At 40.7% G+C, this 17,394-nt stretch overlaps 2 protein-coding genes across 5 annotated transcripts in view; one reads left to right on the forward strand and one right to left on the reverse strand.

Moving 5' to 3' along the window:
• The window catches only part of PRMT7 (protein arginine methyltransferase 7), an 82,664-nt gene extending 65,455 nt beyond the window's left edge, over nucleotides 1-17,209 (forward strand). Inside the window, exon 18 of the mRNA XM_065567585.1 lies at nucleotides 17,051-17,209. Within this exon, the coding sequence (XP_065423657.1) occupies nucleotides 17,051-17,083 (33 nt within the window). The 3' untranslated portion in view covers nucleotides 17,084-17,209. The remainder of the gene's footprint in view (nucleotides 1-17,050) is intronic.
• SMPD3 (sphingomyelin phosphodiesterase 3) overlaps nucleotides 16-17,394 on the reverse strand; it is a 245,056-nt gene continuing 227,677 nt past the window's right edge. For all 4 annotated transcript variants that reach the window (XM_065567586.1, XM_065567587.1, XM_065567588.1 and 1 more), the window contains 4 exons: nucleotides 17,024-17,113; nucleotides 14,016-14,079; nucleotides 8,226-8,388; nucleotides 16-4,947 (listed from right to left, as the gene is read on the reverse strand). In XM_065567586.1, coding sequence (XP_065423658.1) covers nucleotides 4,846-4,947; nucleotides 8,226-8,388; nucleotides 14,016-14,079; nucleotides 17,024-17,113 — 419 coding nt within the window. In that variant the 3' untranslated portion in view covers nucleotides 16-4,845. The remainder of the gene's footprint in view (nucleotides 4,948-8,225; nucleotides 8,389-14,015; nucleotides 14,080-17,023; nucleotides 17,114-17,394) is intronic.

A 17,394-nucleotide genomic window follows, 5' to 3' on the forward strand; every position in this document is an offset into this window, starting at 1 on the left:
GACTGCAGAGAAATGTTTGAGCCTTGAAATTTTATTATCTTGTTTGCATCAACCATTAATTCCTTTCAGCACCAGTAAAGAAAAAAGCTATTTTTCCCCCCAAATATCTCGTTTTTATCAGGTGTTAGACTGTGGTTTTCTTACAGGCAAAGAAAACAATGAACATGTTTGGTTTCTTGTTTTTTATACATTTATAACAAAATGTCAGCTGTGTGCTTACCATATAAAAACATTAGGTCCCAGAAGGATACAATACCAAAAAAAAAATCATTGAAATAAAAAAGTCATTTTTATATTGGGTTTCTAAACCTCAGCATTAATACAATATTTAAAAAACATCAAGATTAATAGTCATATTTAAAACAAGATGATTATGGACAATCTTAATACCTATTTTTAGTGACCCTCGTCGTGATGGAGGAGAGCCAGAAATTCTTCAACACTCTTGACTCCTATGCGTTCCTCGCCTTTCATCCCTCTTGACCGAGCAGGAGAGGGGGAAAATAATTTTCTGAGCTGGGATGAACTCAGGCCAACCAAAAGTGGCCTGGGAGTGGCTCATATTAACCTGAGGACAGTCAGATCTGTTTAATCTGAATCACTGGACAAGTGCCATTTAAAAAAAACAACAACTTTTTAAAGGAAAATAATTGCAGGACCCATAATAAAACGTCATGCTTTAGCCAACAGGTAGGAGTCAGGGCCTGGCTGCGTCAGCTGCTGGGACAAGACATTGCAGTGAGGTGTAAAAGAGAATTTTTATTCGGCAACATCCTCTCCTCAAAGTGACCTTAGTTCAGCAGGATGCAGAGTACCTGCAACTCTTCTTGAAGCCAATATTGAGTAAAATTCACCTTTATTAGGTCACCTTTATCGAGCAGCCCATTTTTTGTTGGTAGCTTGAATGGTTGCTTAAGTTGAGTCTAACTGCATGCTAAGCCAACTCCATCAGAATACATTAGCCAAAATATAACTCTCATAAGTACAACATTACACTAGGTGGAATTCAGCCATGATGTCACAAGCACTCTTCCTCAGTGCTTGATGCAGGCTGTAGCGTGGGATCTCATTTGATTGCATATAGTCCAGTGATGCCTTTCAGAGCCCCAGGCCAGCAAACAAATCATGCAGATTAACCAGATTTGAATGAGCCCAGAAAGGCTAAAGCCTGTTCTTTTGGGCACCTAACACCTTAAGCCTTTTTAAAAATGCTGTCCTTAGTTTATACTTATTTAAGGAACATTCTCCTGCTCTTGTAAAATGAGAATTGAGTGTAACACAAGTAGAAGCTTCAGGGCGTGTGTGTATTATGTGACACTTCAGCTAAAATGTCCATAGTCATCCCATAAAGAATTGGCACTGATGTTCAATGATGTTACATTACTAAACACAAAGAAGTATTATCACCCACTCTTTAGAGAGACCTGAAGTTCCTATGCCTAATAGGGTGAGTATCTGTTGAAAGTTTAACTCAAACCCTTTGTAAATTATATATTGCTAAGGGGGCTAGCCACGCTGTCCTTAATCAGACTGGAATTTATTTTAGAGGAACTGCTTGCGTCTTAATTTCCTGTAGTAGTTATTTTATTAAAAAAAAAAGGGAAAATGAAAATATCCCATCACATGACCTGGGTTCTAAGGCTTTTTTGGATGGATATTCTGCCAATAGAGTGGCTGTCTGAGTGTTTTTTTTTTGAGTCAGCGTGGAGAATATGGTTTCTGTTCCTCTTTCACGTGGTGCACTGTTCTCTGGAGTGGGAAGTGTGTGTTCTACAATCTTCTAAATGCATTTTCTAAATCCCAAAAGTGTATCAAGGCATCAGAAGGCACAGGATCGATGCAATAAAGCAAAGAGCATTTGTACAATGGAGTCACAATACTGCACCTCCCAGCATCATCCTCTTGCAAAGTTAGATCCATAAGATTAGTAACAACTAACTATATTGGTTAGTGGTGTATTTTGTTTTGTTTTAAATAGAGACTGTTTTACAACTATCCATTTATCAACCATTAAAAACAGAGAGCACTGAAAAATTAAGAACATCAAAATCTAAGAAACTGCTTACTTCAAAATTGAAAAGATCTCTCATCCTATCTCAAAAGGGCAAGGAAAGTGCCTGTGTTTTAGAGTCAGCATGACTTCACAGAACTAAACAAAGTAATTTAGACATTAGTTTTTACTGTAAATAGCGTAACATTGGCAGTAATTGTTTGTTTACATCCCACATTGTGTCAATAAATTCAGCAACTGTAACTGATACTCAGTGAATTTGATATCAAACTAATTTACATTGTTAGGAAAGCTATGAAAAATACTGTACCTCAGATTTAGTTCTACTACTGATAGCAATATGGCAGCATAGCTGCTGGGCAGTACACAAATTGCTATTGGTACTGTGTGGTTTTTTTTTAAAAAAGGTTAATAAAATACAAGCAAGATAGAAAATAGGATTACAAGCATTTTTTCAAAGTCTTTCTGAGTTAACTGCAGAGCTAAGAAACCAGGAAACTGTGCACGCGCACTCTCTGTGTATACAGAGAAAGCTACAGAAGGAAATAAGTAGTGCATTCGGCTTCTACCTCTTGGCACTTGGTTTCAATTCTTGTTTAGACCAAAAGGGATGCTAAATTTGGTCTCTTTCTAGTCTCCATTTGTTATCTGTCACAACCCCCCATGCAGTTTGGCACAATTCAGTTGTGAGAGGCAGAATGTGTTCAAGGGAGCCCTGGACTGGAAAATGAGGGATGTGATGGGTCAAGATTGAGGTGCAATGGCAGAGCTGTGTGAGGGGAAAACTTGCTAGCACCTGCCTGGCTCTAGCCAGTGAAATCTGTCTCTTTCATTAACACTAAGGGCTTCTCTGCATGCAGAGTGACAGGTTTAACTAAGTGTTTGGTTTTTAAATTTAGGTAGTTAAACTGATGCAAGAATCTGCATGGACTTGTTTCTGTTTTAAACAGGCTTATTTCAGTTTAAGTCTATAGCAGGTTTAAACTAAAGCACAATAAGTGTTCACAGAGATGTTTGTATCTGGTTGGCTAAAAATTGTTTGTTTAAACTGGTGCATGTTTGGGCCCAGATGCGATGTGAATTCAGTATTTATGGTAGAGAATGGGGAAAACATTGTAAAAATGGAACAAGATTAGGGAGAAATGAATGGCTTGGATTAAGGAGCACCTGGTAATTAGCGGATTGTGTGGGCCCAGAGGTATCCTTTTGAGCAGAATACTCTTCTCCCTAGGAAGAGAAGCCTATTTCTTTAGTGTGGTGTTCGCTTTTGCTTCCATCCCCTCCTTTGCTCTTGCCCCGTTTTACTTCCCTACATGGACAAAGGGCCGAGAAGCTCAGTTATGAATCCCACTTTTGAATTACATGAGTCGGGGAGGTAGGAAGGTGAAAAGGGTAGGGTACTGGGATGGGACAATAAAGAGAGAACTCTCTGCTAACAAAGGGGCTGATGTACATGTTTGTGCAGTGGAAAGAGAAAACCACCACCAAAATTATACAAATTAACTGGCCAAAACTCGAAGACTGAGGGCACAAAGAATGCAGTGTTGTGTTCCAAACATTACAAATTATTTTCTCCTTTACAGAAGTCTTCACATTTCACTTCCCCTTTTTTTCTTTCTTTATTCTGCCACCACTTTTTGTTCCTTTGAAAATCAGTGTCCTAATCAGTCTTTTGTCAATCACACTCTTTCTTCATCTGTTCTCCGAAATAGTCACTTCCTTTGTTTTTCCTATGTCTCGCATGTTTGTTAAAAGCCTTCCTTATTCATTGTATCCAGTCAAGGTAGAGAATTGACTCTGGTATTACCAATGGTACCACGTGAATCTATTCAAAATAACCATAATATTCTCTGTTACCGTACACTGTAAATCAGAACTGCCCTAAATGTGGGAAAGGAAGCCTATGACATTAAAAGGGGACCATATTCTTTCTCAAAGTAAAAGTGATATCCTGTGGATCGCAAACTTGTACTCTACTCAGGAGCTGTTACTCAAGCAAAACTCTTGTTGATTTTAATGGGAATATAGTTGGAGTAAGGATTGTGAGACTGGATTCCTAAACTTCAATGTCTGATTTTTAATCATAATCCTTAAATGGAGGACTTTGAAAAAGTAAGATTCTTATCTGCCAATTGGATACAGCTTTTTGTTTTGAAGCCCATCAAGTCGATTGGAAAATGTTTAGCCAGTCCCAGAATGCTTTTCTTTGGCTAGTTTCAGATTTTGAATTCCCATTTCTATTCTTATTTCCCCCATGGTATCTTAATGACTATCTTAGAGTGGCATGCAATGCGGGCGCATGCTACTGATGCAGGCATGCTACTACGACATTAACAGGCTTGGAAAAAGAAAAGGAGGGGGAAAAAAAAGCTTTAGCTTAGTTTTACAAAGATATTATGCAAAAATCCATTGAGCAGCACTAACTCACAGACGGATTACAAACTAAATTGTGCTATATATTAGTATAAAAACATGTTTTAGTAAGAATGGCACTGGTTCAAAAGGAATAAGGACTTCCATCTTGGTTCCTTTCGGTCCACAGTGAAAGCGTTGAGATACAGCCCTGCCCTGTTGCCTGACCAACTTGTGACAATGGTTTTACTAGTCCCAACCCACACAATTTCTTCCCTTTATATCCTCCGATGCTGGTACATTTTGAAGGAACTTGAAAGCCAGTTGAGTTGTGTGTGTGGGGGGCGGGGGGGAAGGGGGTAGCCTGGGTCAGGTCTAGTCATCTTTCCTAACGTGGCACCAGAAAAGTTCTTTCCCATCCTCTGATATAGGTCATAAATTGAAACTTTCCTCTTCTAATCTTCTGTCTACGCTGGTCAGTTTTAAGAATCCTCTTCCCCTGTAGATACCATCAGACGCATAGCGACTGGCAGGTGGTCTGTCAAACCTGCTAACTGTGTAATAAAGTTGAACTCTTCCACTTCCTGCAAAGGAACAAAAGGGGAGTGCAAAAATCAATGCAGGGTATTAAAAATGCACCAGGTTTAGATTTCCTACATCTCCTCCCAGTTTACTTTCTTAAGCCCCAAACCTGTCTCCCTGCTTCCATGGATGTAGAGGGCCCAAAGACAGTGGCTCCACTGTGCTAGAGGTGGAATAAGCTGCCACAGAAAGCTCCAGGGGAGAGTGTAATCAGTGCTCTGGGGGTGGGGTTCTGTCTGCTGGAGTGCAAAGGTTACACCTGTAACATATATACACCTACTGGATGAGACAGGTATCCCGTTTGGGGAAAAATAGCATGTGCTCATGTAATTCAAGACTGTCATAATGCATATGCATGACGTGGCTGAATTTAAGGCTGTAGAGACAACCTTAATTTTGGCATTTCCTAACTCTTGTGTGCTTAGCAACCTCAACCTTCTTTAATGTAACGTGTTTTTTTTTTAAGGACACAGGAAAACAGGAAAAAACAAATTCGGTCATGTGTAACCATATTGATATCAGCAGGGTTAGAACTTTTAATCTATGTCACAGACCTCTGCTATTTGAGGAACGCTTGTTAGCACTAGTAAGTTGACAAACTCTTTGGCCAGCCACTAGAGGGAGATATGGCACACATTTTGCCAGTGGGCATCAAAGCTATTTGCTAGCCCTAGAAGAATACTGAGACTCAGGAATCCTGTTTTCAATCCCAGATTTGGAGGAGTGTACTCTAGTTTATTACAGAGCCTTCTGCCACTTGGCCTTCCAGTCTGTCCTTGTCCCAGTCCTCATCCCAGGCTCTCCCCTCTGAATTCAGGTCAAGCTGATTCCTTCTCCTCTTCTGTGCTACAACTGGACTTCAACAGCAGGAGCATTTTGATATTCAGAGCACAGGAGACAGTCTCCCTGTTCCCAGTTCTGGACCCGCGTCACAATGGTCCCCAGCAGCCAAGAGGAACAATAGCAGGGAAAGTCCTGCTCAGTCCCCACAGCCCTTGGGTGGTGCATGCCCAGTGCAGACAGAACCTTCAGACAGTTTAGCTGCCAAACTTTAATGAGTCTGTGAGCATCTGTGAACTGAGACTTTCAGAGGCTCATAATTTGGATAGCTGTTCACAGGGATGGCAAAAGGCACACCCCTGACCCTAACAAGACTTCCCCCGCACGGTCAAATTACAAACTCCTGCATCAAAGCATGGAGGAGCTAGCGCTTGTCAATAAAATGGCTATGCAAATCCTTTAACCTGGACAAAACAAAGTATGTTTTCCCCTAACCTCAATCTCAGAAAGAGATGAACTTTGAATTCTTTTGGGGGAAAAAAAAATCAGGCTGACATCTGGCACAGAAAATTTCAGCCCAAATTGACTGAAGTTAGGCAAAAGTATAAGTACCAAAAACGTGGTCTTCTATTGGGAAGTGCTGGAGCAACTTTAACTACTGAGGTCTCCAGGGATGCCCCCACAATTTTTCCCCATGCTATGCACCATCTCTCCCTGTGGAGCCATCCCCAATGCAGCTGCTGATCCCAGTGCTTCATCCACCAAATCTGTGCCACACTCAGCCCCCACCTTGCAGCCCGGCCTGCCCAGGTGCAGTGTCACTTCCCATCTCTGAGGAGGGACACAGGCTTCTGGAAGAAGGGCGAGGGTGGGCAGACTCCTTGTGTGGCAGGGAGCCCTAGTGAAGGAGCTGGCCCCAAAGCAGCAGTGTTGGTCACCCCTTTCCCACTCAGGTTTGGCTCCATTGCCCCTCTCTCATGATGGGGCAAATGAGGCGGTACAGCTGGGCCAAACTGGTGTTGCGACCTGCTGCACAAGGCGTCACCACACACTCAGGTTTGGCCCCAAAGCCCCTACATTACGTGTACAGGGTCATAATGCCACTCAATTTTTAGCCCCTCCATCGTGACAAAGGAGCCATAGGCTAAAATCTGAGGAGTGTTGCAACCCCTGTGCACTGTGGTCCCAATGCTGCTCACTTAATTTTGGCCACAAAGACATAATTGAAGGGCTGCCAGGCCAAACCTGAGTGGGCAGCGGGGCTATCAGTGACCCTCCTCCTCACCACTGCCAATGGTACACACTATGCATACGGCTGCAGGCATCATAGGATGCCACTATCTGCACCAATTATATAATTTCACAAAAAACTACATGCAGACTTATTTTGGATCCCTTGTGTGCATGTATTATGATAATATTTAAGTACGTGATCACATTTTTTTTTTCCCTTCTGCCTCACTCAGTGGCCTTATAATGAGACATTTCGGGCAGCCTTAAGAATCGGCAGCTTTATCAACTCTGCATATAGTATCACATAGCAGATTTAAAATTACTTTGAGGATCTCCCAGACTCACCGTGTATTTGTTTTATCATTATATCATGTTACACTGGCCAGGATATTCTATAAGGTTTTACAAAAAGTTCAAAAACTGGTGACCATCAAATGAAAAACTAGAGAGTAATGCTAGAGGGCATAAGAAAAAGCACCTTCTGCCCCCCCAAAATTACCCCTGCCAAATTTAAGGCTGGAGGGAAAAAAATTCCCATTTTTATTTTGTAACATCCTTCTACTTTCCAAGAATCCGGATGCAGTATTATCTGTATTACTGTAGCTAATAATACTACCACCCTAGAGGCCCCTACCAAGACTGAATTCCATTATGCTAGTCACTATATAAACATGAAGTAAGGTAGAGTAGAGGATGTACTCACTGGTGCTATGTATAATTATAATTAATAAAGATATCCCATCTCCTAGACCTGGAAGGGACCTTGACAGGTCATCGAGTCCAGCCCCCTGTCTTCACTAGCAGGACCAAGTACTGATTTTGCCCCAGATCTCCAAGTGGCCCCCTCAAGGGCTGAACTCACAACCCTGGGTTTAGCAGGCCAATGCTCAAACCACTGAGCTATCCCTCCCCCCAGGATATGTGAGATATTAGAATCAAACCCATTTGAACTGAGCCTATTTTTGAGATCTGATGCGTTCTTGAACAGAGCCCATGCTCATGGAAGTTTGGCAAACATTATCTTAGGTTGCTTAAACACTTGAGTAGCCGGTTAACCTCTTTACTCCACCCCACCTCAAAGGCACCGTCTCTTACTTCCAAGAAGTCCCAGACTGCCCAGGACAGAAGCAGGAGAGAGGGTCTGAATGGTGAGTTCCCTTTGGAGATGCGAGTTTGAATTTAGCCCTATGAGCAAATCTGCAGGGCCTTGTGTGCCATCCAAGCACTTTACATTCTGAGTTACAGTTCACTTCACTGTAGAACTCACCACTTTCCATTCCAGGTAGACACCCTCTTCTGTGTAAAGCATGTAGTCAATCCTCCTCCCACTGCCTTTTAGTGATGCCTTCCTCCCCTTTTGACTTGAAGAATGGTTCTTGCTGGTGGGATAGACTAGGTATCCTTTCCTCCCTTCTTCGCTTTCCAGCACCCTGGTTTACAAAAAACACAAGCCTGTTAAATATCTCCCAGCTCTACCCCTGTGAGTAGAATAAGCTATCAGCAGTATTTTTATTGCAGCCCCTCCCCCATCCCCCCCCCCCCACACATTGTGCTATCCGGAGGCGTCTACAGTGTAACCAGTAGCGGAGTGAAATCCATTGTTTCAGGCATGCATTTTACAGCATAAGGTTATATTAATCTGCAGCTGACTGAGGGGACAGTTCTGCTTGGACGTTCTCACAATGAGTCTCAATACTGATATTCCACTATGTGTGTGGATCTGACCCTGATGTCAATAGGAGTTTTGCATTGGGAAGGAAAATAGAATATTGGCATAAAGATCCACCATGTGAATTTTGTATATGCAATTACTGCATTTGCAGATACCTGCAGCAACACCATATGCAGGCAATCAAACTTAACTGGTCATCAGCATGTGCAATCATAGAAATTTTGAGTGTTAATTTAGGCATGCAGATATGTACACCCTTTTGTGCAGGCACTCTTATGAAAATCTGGGCTAAAATGTTGAATGTAGTTGAAAATGATTTATTTTACTTACCTGCCAGAACCTGAGCTCAGAGGTCTGTGGTTTCCCTTGTAAAAGTTGATTACATCTTAAAGCTACATCATCAACTGTTGCAGCAGAAACACTGAGCCATGAACTTGGGTCCTAGCAGGTACAAAGCCTTTAAATTCATCTTGATAAAAAAATGACATTTTGATGTCCTGGCTTTTTAAAATGATCATGAAAGGATTAAATGGGGTGTGTGTGTGTGTTAAAGGGTGACAAGCACAGGACTCTTATGAAATGATTTGAAGTTAGGAAGAGAAATAGTCCCTGGTTTTATCATCATCTCTCAAAATTCCATCCTTCAAAAGAATCTGACCTGGGACAAGGCAAGAACTGCAACACTTAAGAGGACTGTTTTAGTTTTTTGGCGAATTGGGAGTAAATGCAAATTATAATTGACTAAAGTTGATTCTTATAAGAAGCACTTTACCCACCTTTACAAGATGATAATCCACCATAACATGTTATGGTTGGCTATTAAGTCTATGGAAAAGAAATGTATTGCAGTTCATTTGTTTCCTCTGATTAATTTAAATATGAATGTTCTGATAGTTATCTAAGCCCAGACAGATTATTTTTAATAACCATCTTATAAAGGGAAATTTTCTTTCATATAGGATGTTTCAAATTTGGATGGTCATGTGATTAATTGTGTTAAATTAGCTTACTAGAACACGCTGATTCCGTGAAATGGAGAGTCAGACTGTTCATTCTACAGCTTGTTCCTGAAAACGGTGCTCATTTTCTTGAATCTAAATGAGACTTTCAGAAAGATCTGGCTCTAATCAAGCTGACCTCCATTGAAAAGCAGCAGCCCACACAGACTCGGTAAGTGAAAATTAAACAACAAAGTTGAGCAAAAGCTGCGCAGAACTGGACAAATACTGCAACAAAAACCCAAACCCCACAATTTTCATCTGTGCAGTCACTTCATTTAAAAGATGACTTTGCTTGAGCTGCACTTGCACCCCTTTTACATTCACTTCCTGTGCCCATTTCAGCGATGGAGTCATCTACCCAAGTGTTTATGGAAAAGGAATTTTCATCTCAAATACTCCAGGACAATGAATTTTAAATTTTCATGCACCTGTATTCTCAGTAAAATTCAGATCACTTATATGGGAGGGGCTGCTGCTTGACACAGCAGGTGCAGAAGGTGTATGCCATGCCACAGAAGTAGCACATACTTACTCCATGTGAATGTAATAAGTTATGCCTGGCCAATATGATATACACATTATAGGGCTAATGCCTCAGATAAGACCTAGGACACAGAAAGGGTTTAAAAAAACCTTGAGAGATTTAATACCCCCAGGTGGCTTTTTTTAAAACCTTCCTGCCTATTACAAAAGTTATGACTCCTCCAATTAGAGCATGGAAACAATACCATGTGACTATAGGGGCCAATCACAGCTAATCAGCACAGCTCATTTTTAATATTGAATATCAGACTGTCTGATGACTCCACACCTGCAAAAAGTATGATACATGAGTGAGAGAATGTGATCTGGTGTCTGACATTCTGGAGTCAATTTCACTCCACCTGCACAAAGCTTGGGTAAGCCATCCCACAACCCAGGGGGGCAGGAAATTGTGCAGGCCCCACAGCCTTTCTGCTGCTGTTCCAGCTTGTGGCATGGAATTGTGGGCCACACTCTCTCCACACAGATTGCTTTGGGGCCACTGAATCTTCATAAATGTAGATCTGAATCTCATCTCTTGACTGGTCCCTAATGGGGCCTTCTGTGCTGGACTATGGAGACCTTGTTCCAGTATAGAGTCCTGGTACTTCTGTACAACCAGTGAATACTCCACACCCCACCGACCTTGTGTGGTGCTTAAATGATGCAGATGGCCTCGTGTTGGCCCTCTGCATCAGGGTAAATTTCACCTTCTGTGAGAAGAAATTACTTGCCCTAAATTAAAAGCTCAGCTTTACAGCTAAGGCTCCTTCAAAATGCAAGTGTGTTTACATTGAACCATTGTTCAGAGGTGGAGTCCAAGTTGTAAAAGATCAATATCTACCTTATTAACTTGTCCCAGATTTACAGAAAAATGAGTTAATAAACAGCTTGCTCACTATTGATGCTTATTATATTCTGCTAATCAGGGGGTCAAGCTTTCTTCTAGCTTGTATGATAGTTCCCATTACTTATCCTTTTAATAAGGGACAAGTCTGTGCTGTACCTTTATTGACTCATCTAAAGCAATTAATGTGATTTTATTAATAGACTGTAGGAGATTGGTATTGACTCTGATTTGCTGAACCGTTTCCCAGAGCTACCTATGCCAATATAAACAGTTTGTTAAATTGGATGGGTTTATGTCAAAGCCAAATTTTACTACTGAAGGATTTCTGCAAGCATCTATTTTAAGCCCAATCTGGTTTGCCATCTACATTAACAATATAAGTCGGACAGCTGGAAGCTCCTCTCCATCTTTATGCTGATGATACCATTTTAGATTCTCTATGCACTTCACCTCTATATCAGTTATGAATGAGCTTTGATTTGGTTTTTAAAAGCATTTTAATTAACTTTTACAATCTAAAATCATTAATGTAATGTGGACTCTAAAATTACAGATAAATGTTGTTCTAAATAATACCTGCAAATCACTGGCCAAGGCCTGAATTCAAGTTCCAATGGTTCCCTCCTATAGGGGATGGCCTCTCTAAAGCCTTAAATCACTTTCAGAAAAGCTATGAATGAAAATCCCTGTCCTCCTTTAAGGCCTGATTAAAAGTCCATTCAAGTCAATGGAAAGATTCCCATGGACTGCAGTAGGCTTTGGATGAGGACTTCAGAGGGTGAGGGAATTGCTAAGTCTTCCAGGAGAAGAGGAGCCCCGATGCTAATCTTAGCAGGTAAAGCTTTCATTTAATCCTGTAACAAAACTCCTGAACACCTTTTTTCAGTCATACTTTATATTACGGTTGCACATAAAATAATTTCTAAATAGTTAATAAATGACAGAAGTTTGAATAAATGGCTAATAAATTAAGAGTTCAGTGGATTGCTCATAGCCATCTATACTATTCACTTATTCATGTATGTAACTAAATATTAATCCTTTATAAACCATTTATCAATGTGACCCATGTTTATTACTAAATTCAAATAGCTCCTTTTTTATGGTTGGGTTTTTTGTATATTTGTTTTTTATTTTAATAGGAACAGTAAATCTGTTAAATGACAAATTGTCCCAAAGGACCCCTTGAAAATTAATCCACAGAAATTTTAGGGCGCTCCAGTTTGTAAATCTCCATGCCTGCACTTGGAGCCATAAAATGGGGAATCACGTGCACATGCATATTTACAGTTGCAGATTTGCCTGTGCAGGCCAAATAGACCCCTCTTTTACTTGCATAAATGTCTTTAGTACAGGATAGTTTTGCATCTTGTACATCTGAATGGATGTGCCTGCAAATGTGCATGTAAGAGAGGGGTCATTTGGCCTGCTCAGGCAAATCTGCAAATGTAAATAGATTTGTAGATTTTGGAGGCCTGTTAAAAAGTTTGCCCTTAATAACTGCTCCTGGCTACTTATTAATACGGTGTTCCTAAAACAGGCTACAGCTTGTAAATTGTTGAATATAGGCTAGACACAGATTTTATCTTTTAAAATCAGTAAGTTCCATACAACTAAATTTTAACTTAGTTGAGTTTCATGACTACCCTTGTTTCACATATTTAACCCAGTACCTATTCAGACAACCTTATTATCACCGTAGTATATTTCATTTATAGACTTCCAGAAATACCGTAGAAAGTACCGGTAAGTATGTTTTGATACATGTAGCAGTTGGATCTTCTATACTTATTATGATTTATACAATCTACTAATGAAGACAAGATGGCCAAAGGACAAGCATGTGCTTGTCTGTTAAAGATGTTGCTCAGCAAAGTACTAAACTAGCATCAGAATTGCTTCAACAGTATATTATCTAAGCATAGGCCTCGTATAGTCCTTAAAGAAATGTCTCCTAAGGTTTCGTCAGCCTTTGGTAAGTGGTCTTTTGCAGCAGTGAGTTGGAACATGCCCAAGACACACAGCTAAATCAAACATATCATGAAAATAAACTGCAAGTACAGGCCAGTACTGTTGGCTGATACTCCGCTTTTCTTTTTCCCATGGCATGTTTGATGTGATGATCATTTCCCCCCTCTCCCCCATTCATGGTTTATGTACAATGAACTATGGGAGCTTTCTACTACTATGACAGAATCTACAGAACCTCATAGGGTTAGTCTGGGTTGAGTTTTAGTTCTTGGGCCAGTTATTTTATTCAACTAGTTCCCTCATTGTTAGTACCAAGTCTGCTGGACTGGTCAGCTGTGGAGAGATCTTCAAACAGGCTGTGCTATGCCCAGTCTGGTAGCATTCAAAACTTGGTTTTATTGTCCTGTTCCTACAAACTGAATGTATACATAGGTGTGAATTCATTGAATATTAACCAGCTTTGAATTTTGTAGTGCATGCCTCTTTTGATAATATGGTTAATAGCCACAGGGTTTGGAGTCATGATCCAAACTTGCCCAAAATTCAAGGTTGGTTAGACCCAGAGTTTACTTTGTTTCTACCCCTCCTCCACAGCCATTTTATTTTTTTTAAATGTTTTGGTGTAAATCTAGTGCTGGTTAAAGATGTCAAAGTGACATCTCTAGAATCTGAAGTTTTTCACTTGGCCATAAGACAGCATGACTCCCCTATCTGGCTTGGGCAGTAATACTATAGTGCTTTAGCCTTTTATTATCTACACATATTTACATCATGCCACATTCACAGTATTCCTGCAGGTCAGGCGGGACCACCTCTAGAGATGCAAAGTCAGTACAGTGTCTAGAGTTAATTAAATCCTTAGTACCTCTGCTGCTATTGCCAAATCAAACGTAAGCAACACATCTCTCAAAGGCCACCAAACAGCCATCGGATAGTAAAGTGTAGTCATTTATCACCTGAATTAAAATATTAAATGGAAAATGACAAACTAGCTTTTCAATGAATTGTCTGTAAACAGTGAAAGAGAGACTGAGTGCATACTTCTGTAGGTTATCTGGAGTGCACACTTCTTCGTCATACAATCCTTCAGGATCTAACAAGGTACCTGTGAACAAAAAGGAACACGTGACTAGCTCAGCATACCTATTGCTACTTGCACCTTGTGTAGTTAGTTGTAGTGGTGCAAAGGGAGTGGAATCAGAAAGTGTTCCTTTCTGATTTGATAGCATTTTATACTCACTCTGCATTTGCTTTGGACAAGGGTGCTATTGGTTTAAGATATGTCCTCCCTTCAGGGACTGTATCTTGCCCATGCAGGCTAATGCTTTTGATCTAATGGGACTCATCCATTTCAGAATGAATGCAAAAACCCCTCCCTAATAGCAATGAGGATGGGAATGCTTGCACTCAGTTCCTCCACCCTCCCTCTTTCTGATCCTTAAGTGTCTCTTCTCCCTTGCCTCCTGCACAGAACCCTCTCCCCCGAAGCTTTTTAAACCTTCCGGGCAAACTACCCAATCTGACCTACTCTAACCACTTCCTCAATCAATCAAATCAAGGTAATTAATTAAGTGAAACCACCACTCTTAAGAACATAAGAACGGCCATACCGGGTCAGACCAAAGGTCCATCTAGACCAGTATCCTGTCTACTGACAGTGGCCAATGCCAGGTGCCCCAGAGGGAGTGAACCTAACAGGCAATGATCAAGTGATCTCTTTCCTGCCATCCATCTCCAACAGAGGCTAGGGACACCATTCCTTACCCATCCTGGCTAATAGCCATTAATGGACTTAACCACCATGAATTTATCCAGTTCTCTTTTTAAACGCTGTTACAGTCCTAGCCTTTACAACCACCTCAGGTAAGGAGTTCCACAAGTTAACTGTGCGCTGCGTGAAGAAGAACTTCCCTTTATTTGTTTTAAACCTGCTGCCTATTAATTTCATTTGGTGACCCCTAGTTCTTGTATTATGGGAATAAGTAAATAACTTTTCCTTATCCACTTTCTCTACATCATTCATGATTTTATATACCTCTATCATATCCCACCTTAGTCTCCTCTTTTCCAAGCTGAAGAGTCCTAGCCTCTTTAATCTCTCCTCATAGGGGATCCATTCCAAACCCCCAATCATTTTAGTTGCCCTTTTCTGAACCTTTTCTAGTGCCAGTATATCTTTTTTGAGATGAGGAGACCACATCTGTACGCAGTATTTGAGATGTGGGCGTATCATTGATTTATATAAGGGCAATAATATATTCTCAATCCCCTTTTTAATGATTCCTAACATCCTGTTCGCTTTTTTGACCGCCTCTGCACACTGCGTGGACATCTTCAGAGAACTATCCACGATAACTCCAAGATCTTTTTCCTGACTCGCTGTAGCTAAATTAACCCCCATCATATTGTATGTATAGTTGGGGTTATTTTTTCCAATGTGCATTACTTTACATTTATCCACATTAAATTTCATTTGCCGTTTTGTGAGATCTTTTTGAAGTTCTTCACAGTCTGCTTTGGTCTTAACTATCTTGAGCAGTTTAGTATCATCTGCATACTTTGCCACCTCACTGTTTACCCCTTTCTCCAGATCATTTATGAATAAGTTGAATAGGATCGGTCCGAGGACTGACCCTTGGGGAACACCACTAGTTACCCCTCTCCATTCTGAGAATTTACCATTAATTCCTACCCTTTGTTCCCTGTCTTTTAACCAGTTCTCAATCCATGAAAGGACCTTCCCTTTTATCTCATGACAGCTTAATTTACGTAAGAGCCTTTGGTGAGGGGCCTTGTCAAAGGCTTTCTGGAAATCTAAGTACACTATGTCTGCTGGATCCCCCTTGTCCACATGTTTGTTGACCCCTTCAAAGAACTCTAATAGATTAGTAAGACACGATTTCCCTTTACAGAAACCATGTTGACTACTGCTCAACAGTTTGTTTTTCTATGTGTCTGACAATTTTATTCTTTACTATTGTTTCAACTAATTTGCCCGGTACCGACGTTAGACTTACCGGTCTGTAATTGCCGGGATCACCTTTAGAGCCCTTTTTAAATATTGGTGTTACATTAGCTAACTTCCAATCATTGGGTACAGAAGCCGATTTAAAGGACAGGTTACAAACCATAGTTAATAGTTCCGCAACTTCACATTTGAGTTCTTTCAGAACTCTTGGGTGAATGCCATCTGGTCCTGGTGACTTGTTAATGTTAAGTTTATCAATTAATTCCAAAACCTCCTCTAGTGACACTTCAATCTGTGACAGTTCCTCAGATTTGTCACCTACAAAAGCCGGCTCAGGTTTGGGAATCTCCCTAACATCCTCAGCCGTGAAGACTGAAGCAAAGAATCCATTTAGTTTCTCCACAATGACTTTATCGTGTTTAAGCGCTCCTTTTGTATCTCGATCATCACTCCTGTTTTTAAAGTTTTTCATGGAAGTGCAGTGGGCAAAGTAATCTCTAGTGTAACTCAGTTGAAATCAGTGGAATTACACCAGGAATGAATTTTTATTAAGGTATGCAGTTTGAAGTGGATGTGAAAATGAAAACTGTGCCAATCGAATTGTTTAATTATCTTGTCACAAACACTGATTTAGAACATCAGCAATTAATGGGGCTGGAAGAATCGAATCATAAGTTGAATGCTTCAGTTTACATACAAATAGCTTGGTGTAACGGAGAGACTAGAATTGGAATACAGAGAAACCACAATGGTTCAACTGGGTTTTAAAAGCTAATTTTAAAATGGCTAAACTGTGGCAGGGTACTTGAGTAATCTTATAAACTGATGCCATGTTCAATTCCAGCAGGGGCTGCATTTTGGTAGAAATCACCTCTCCACTATTTGGGTACAGTTTATAATACAATAAAGCACTCTGAGACTTACAAAAGACATGACACTTTTAAACCACGGTTTGTAAATCTTTAGTCTCCACTTAATTGTTACTGCCCCTTAGTTATACCATATGCTGCCTGCAGGTGGTGTCTCAGGGCCATATAAGGATAAAATCGGTTGCCTCTGACAGTTTGAGACAAAACCTTACCAACTGCCCATGGTTTCTCTTCCCCAGGACCAAGCCGGCATGGATCTTTGTAGCGTGTAAACAGGGAGTGCTGCTGCTCCAGCTTGTCCTCTGCAAGGAAAGAACAAGTCCAGGGAAAGGCAAATCAATCACACAGTGCAAGCTTTAAAATACAGTGCAAAAACTGGTACCATGCAAAAGGCAAACTTGACTCTCCGATCTGTCCCCTCAGCTCGTGCCCCTGGAAGGGAGAGGAGGTTCCTCCCATCACTCTGAAGCAACCTCTCTGGTCAAGACTACAGAGCACAGATTTAATTTGGAACCTGATTTCATTTTGGTTTCTAAGGTGATATTAGCTACATTCTGTAATGAATTAAAAAAAAACAAACCAA

This window comes from Chrysemys picta, chromosome 14 (genome assembly GCF_011386835.1).
Source record: "Chrysemys picta bellii isolate R12L10 chromosome 14, ASM1138683v2, whole genome shotgun sequence".
NCBI lineage: Eukaryota > Metazoa > Chordata > Testudines > Emydidae > Chrysemys > Chrysemys picta.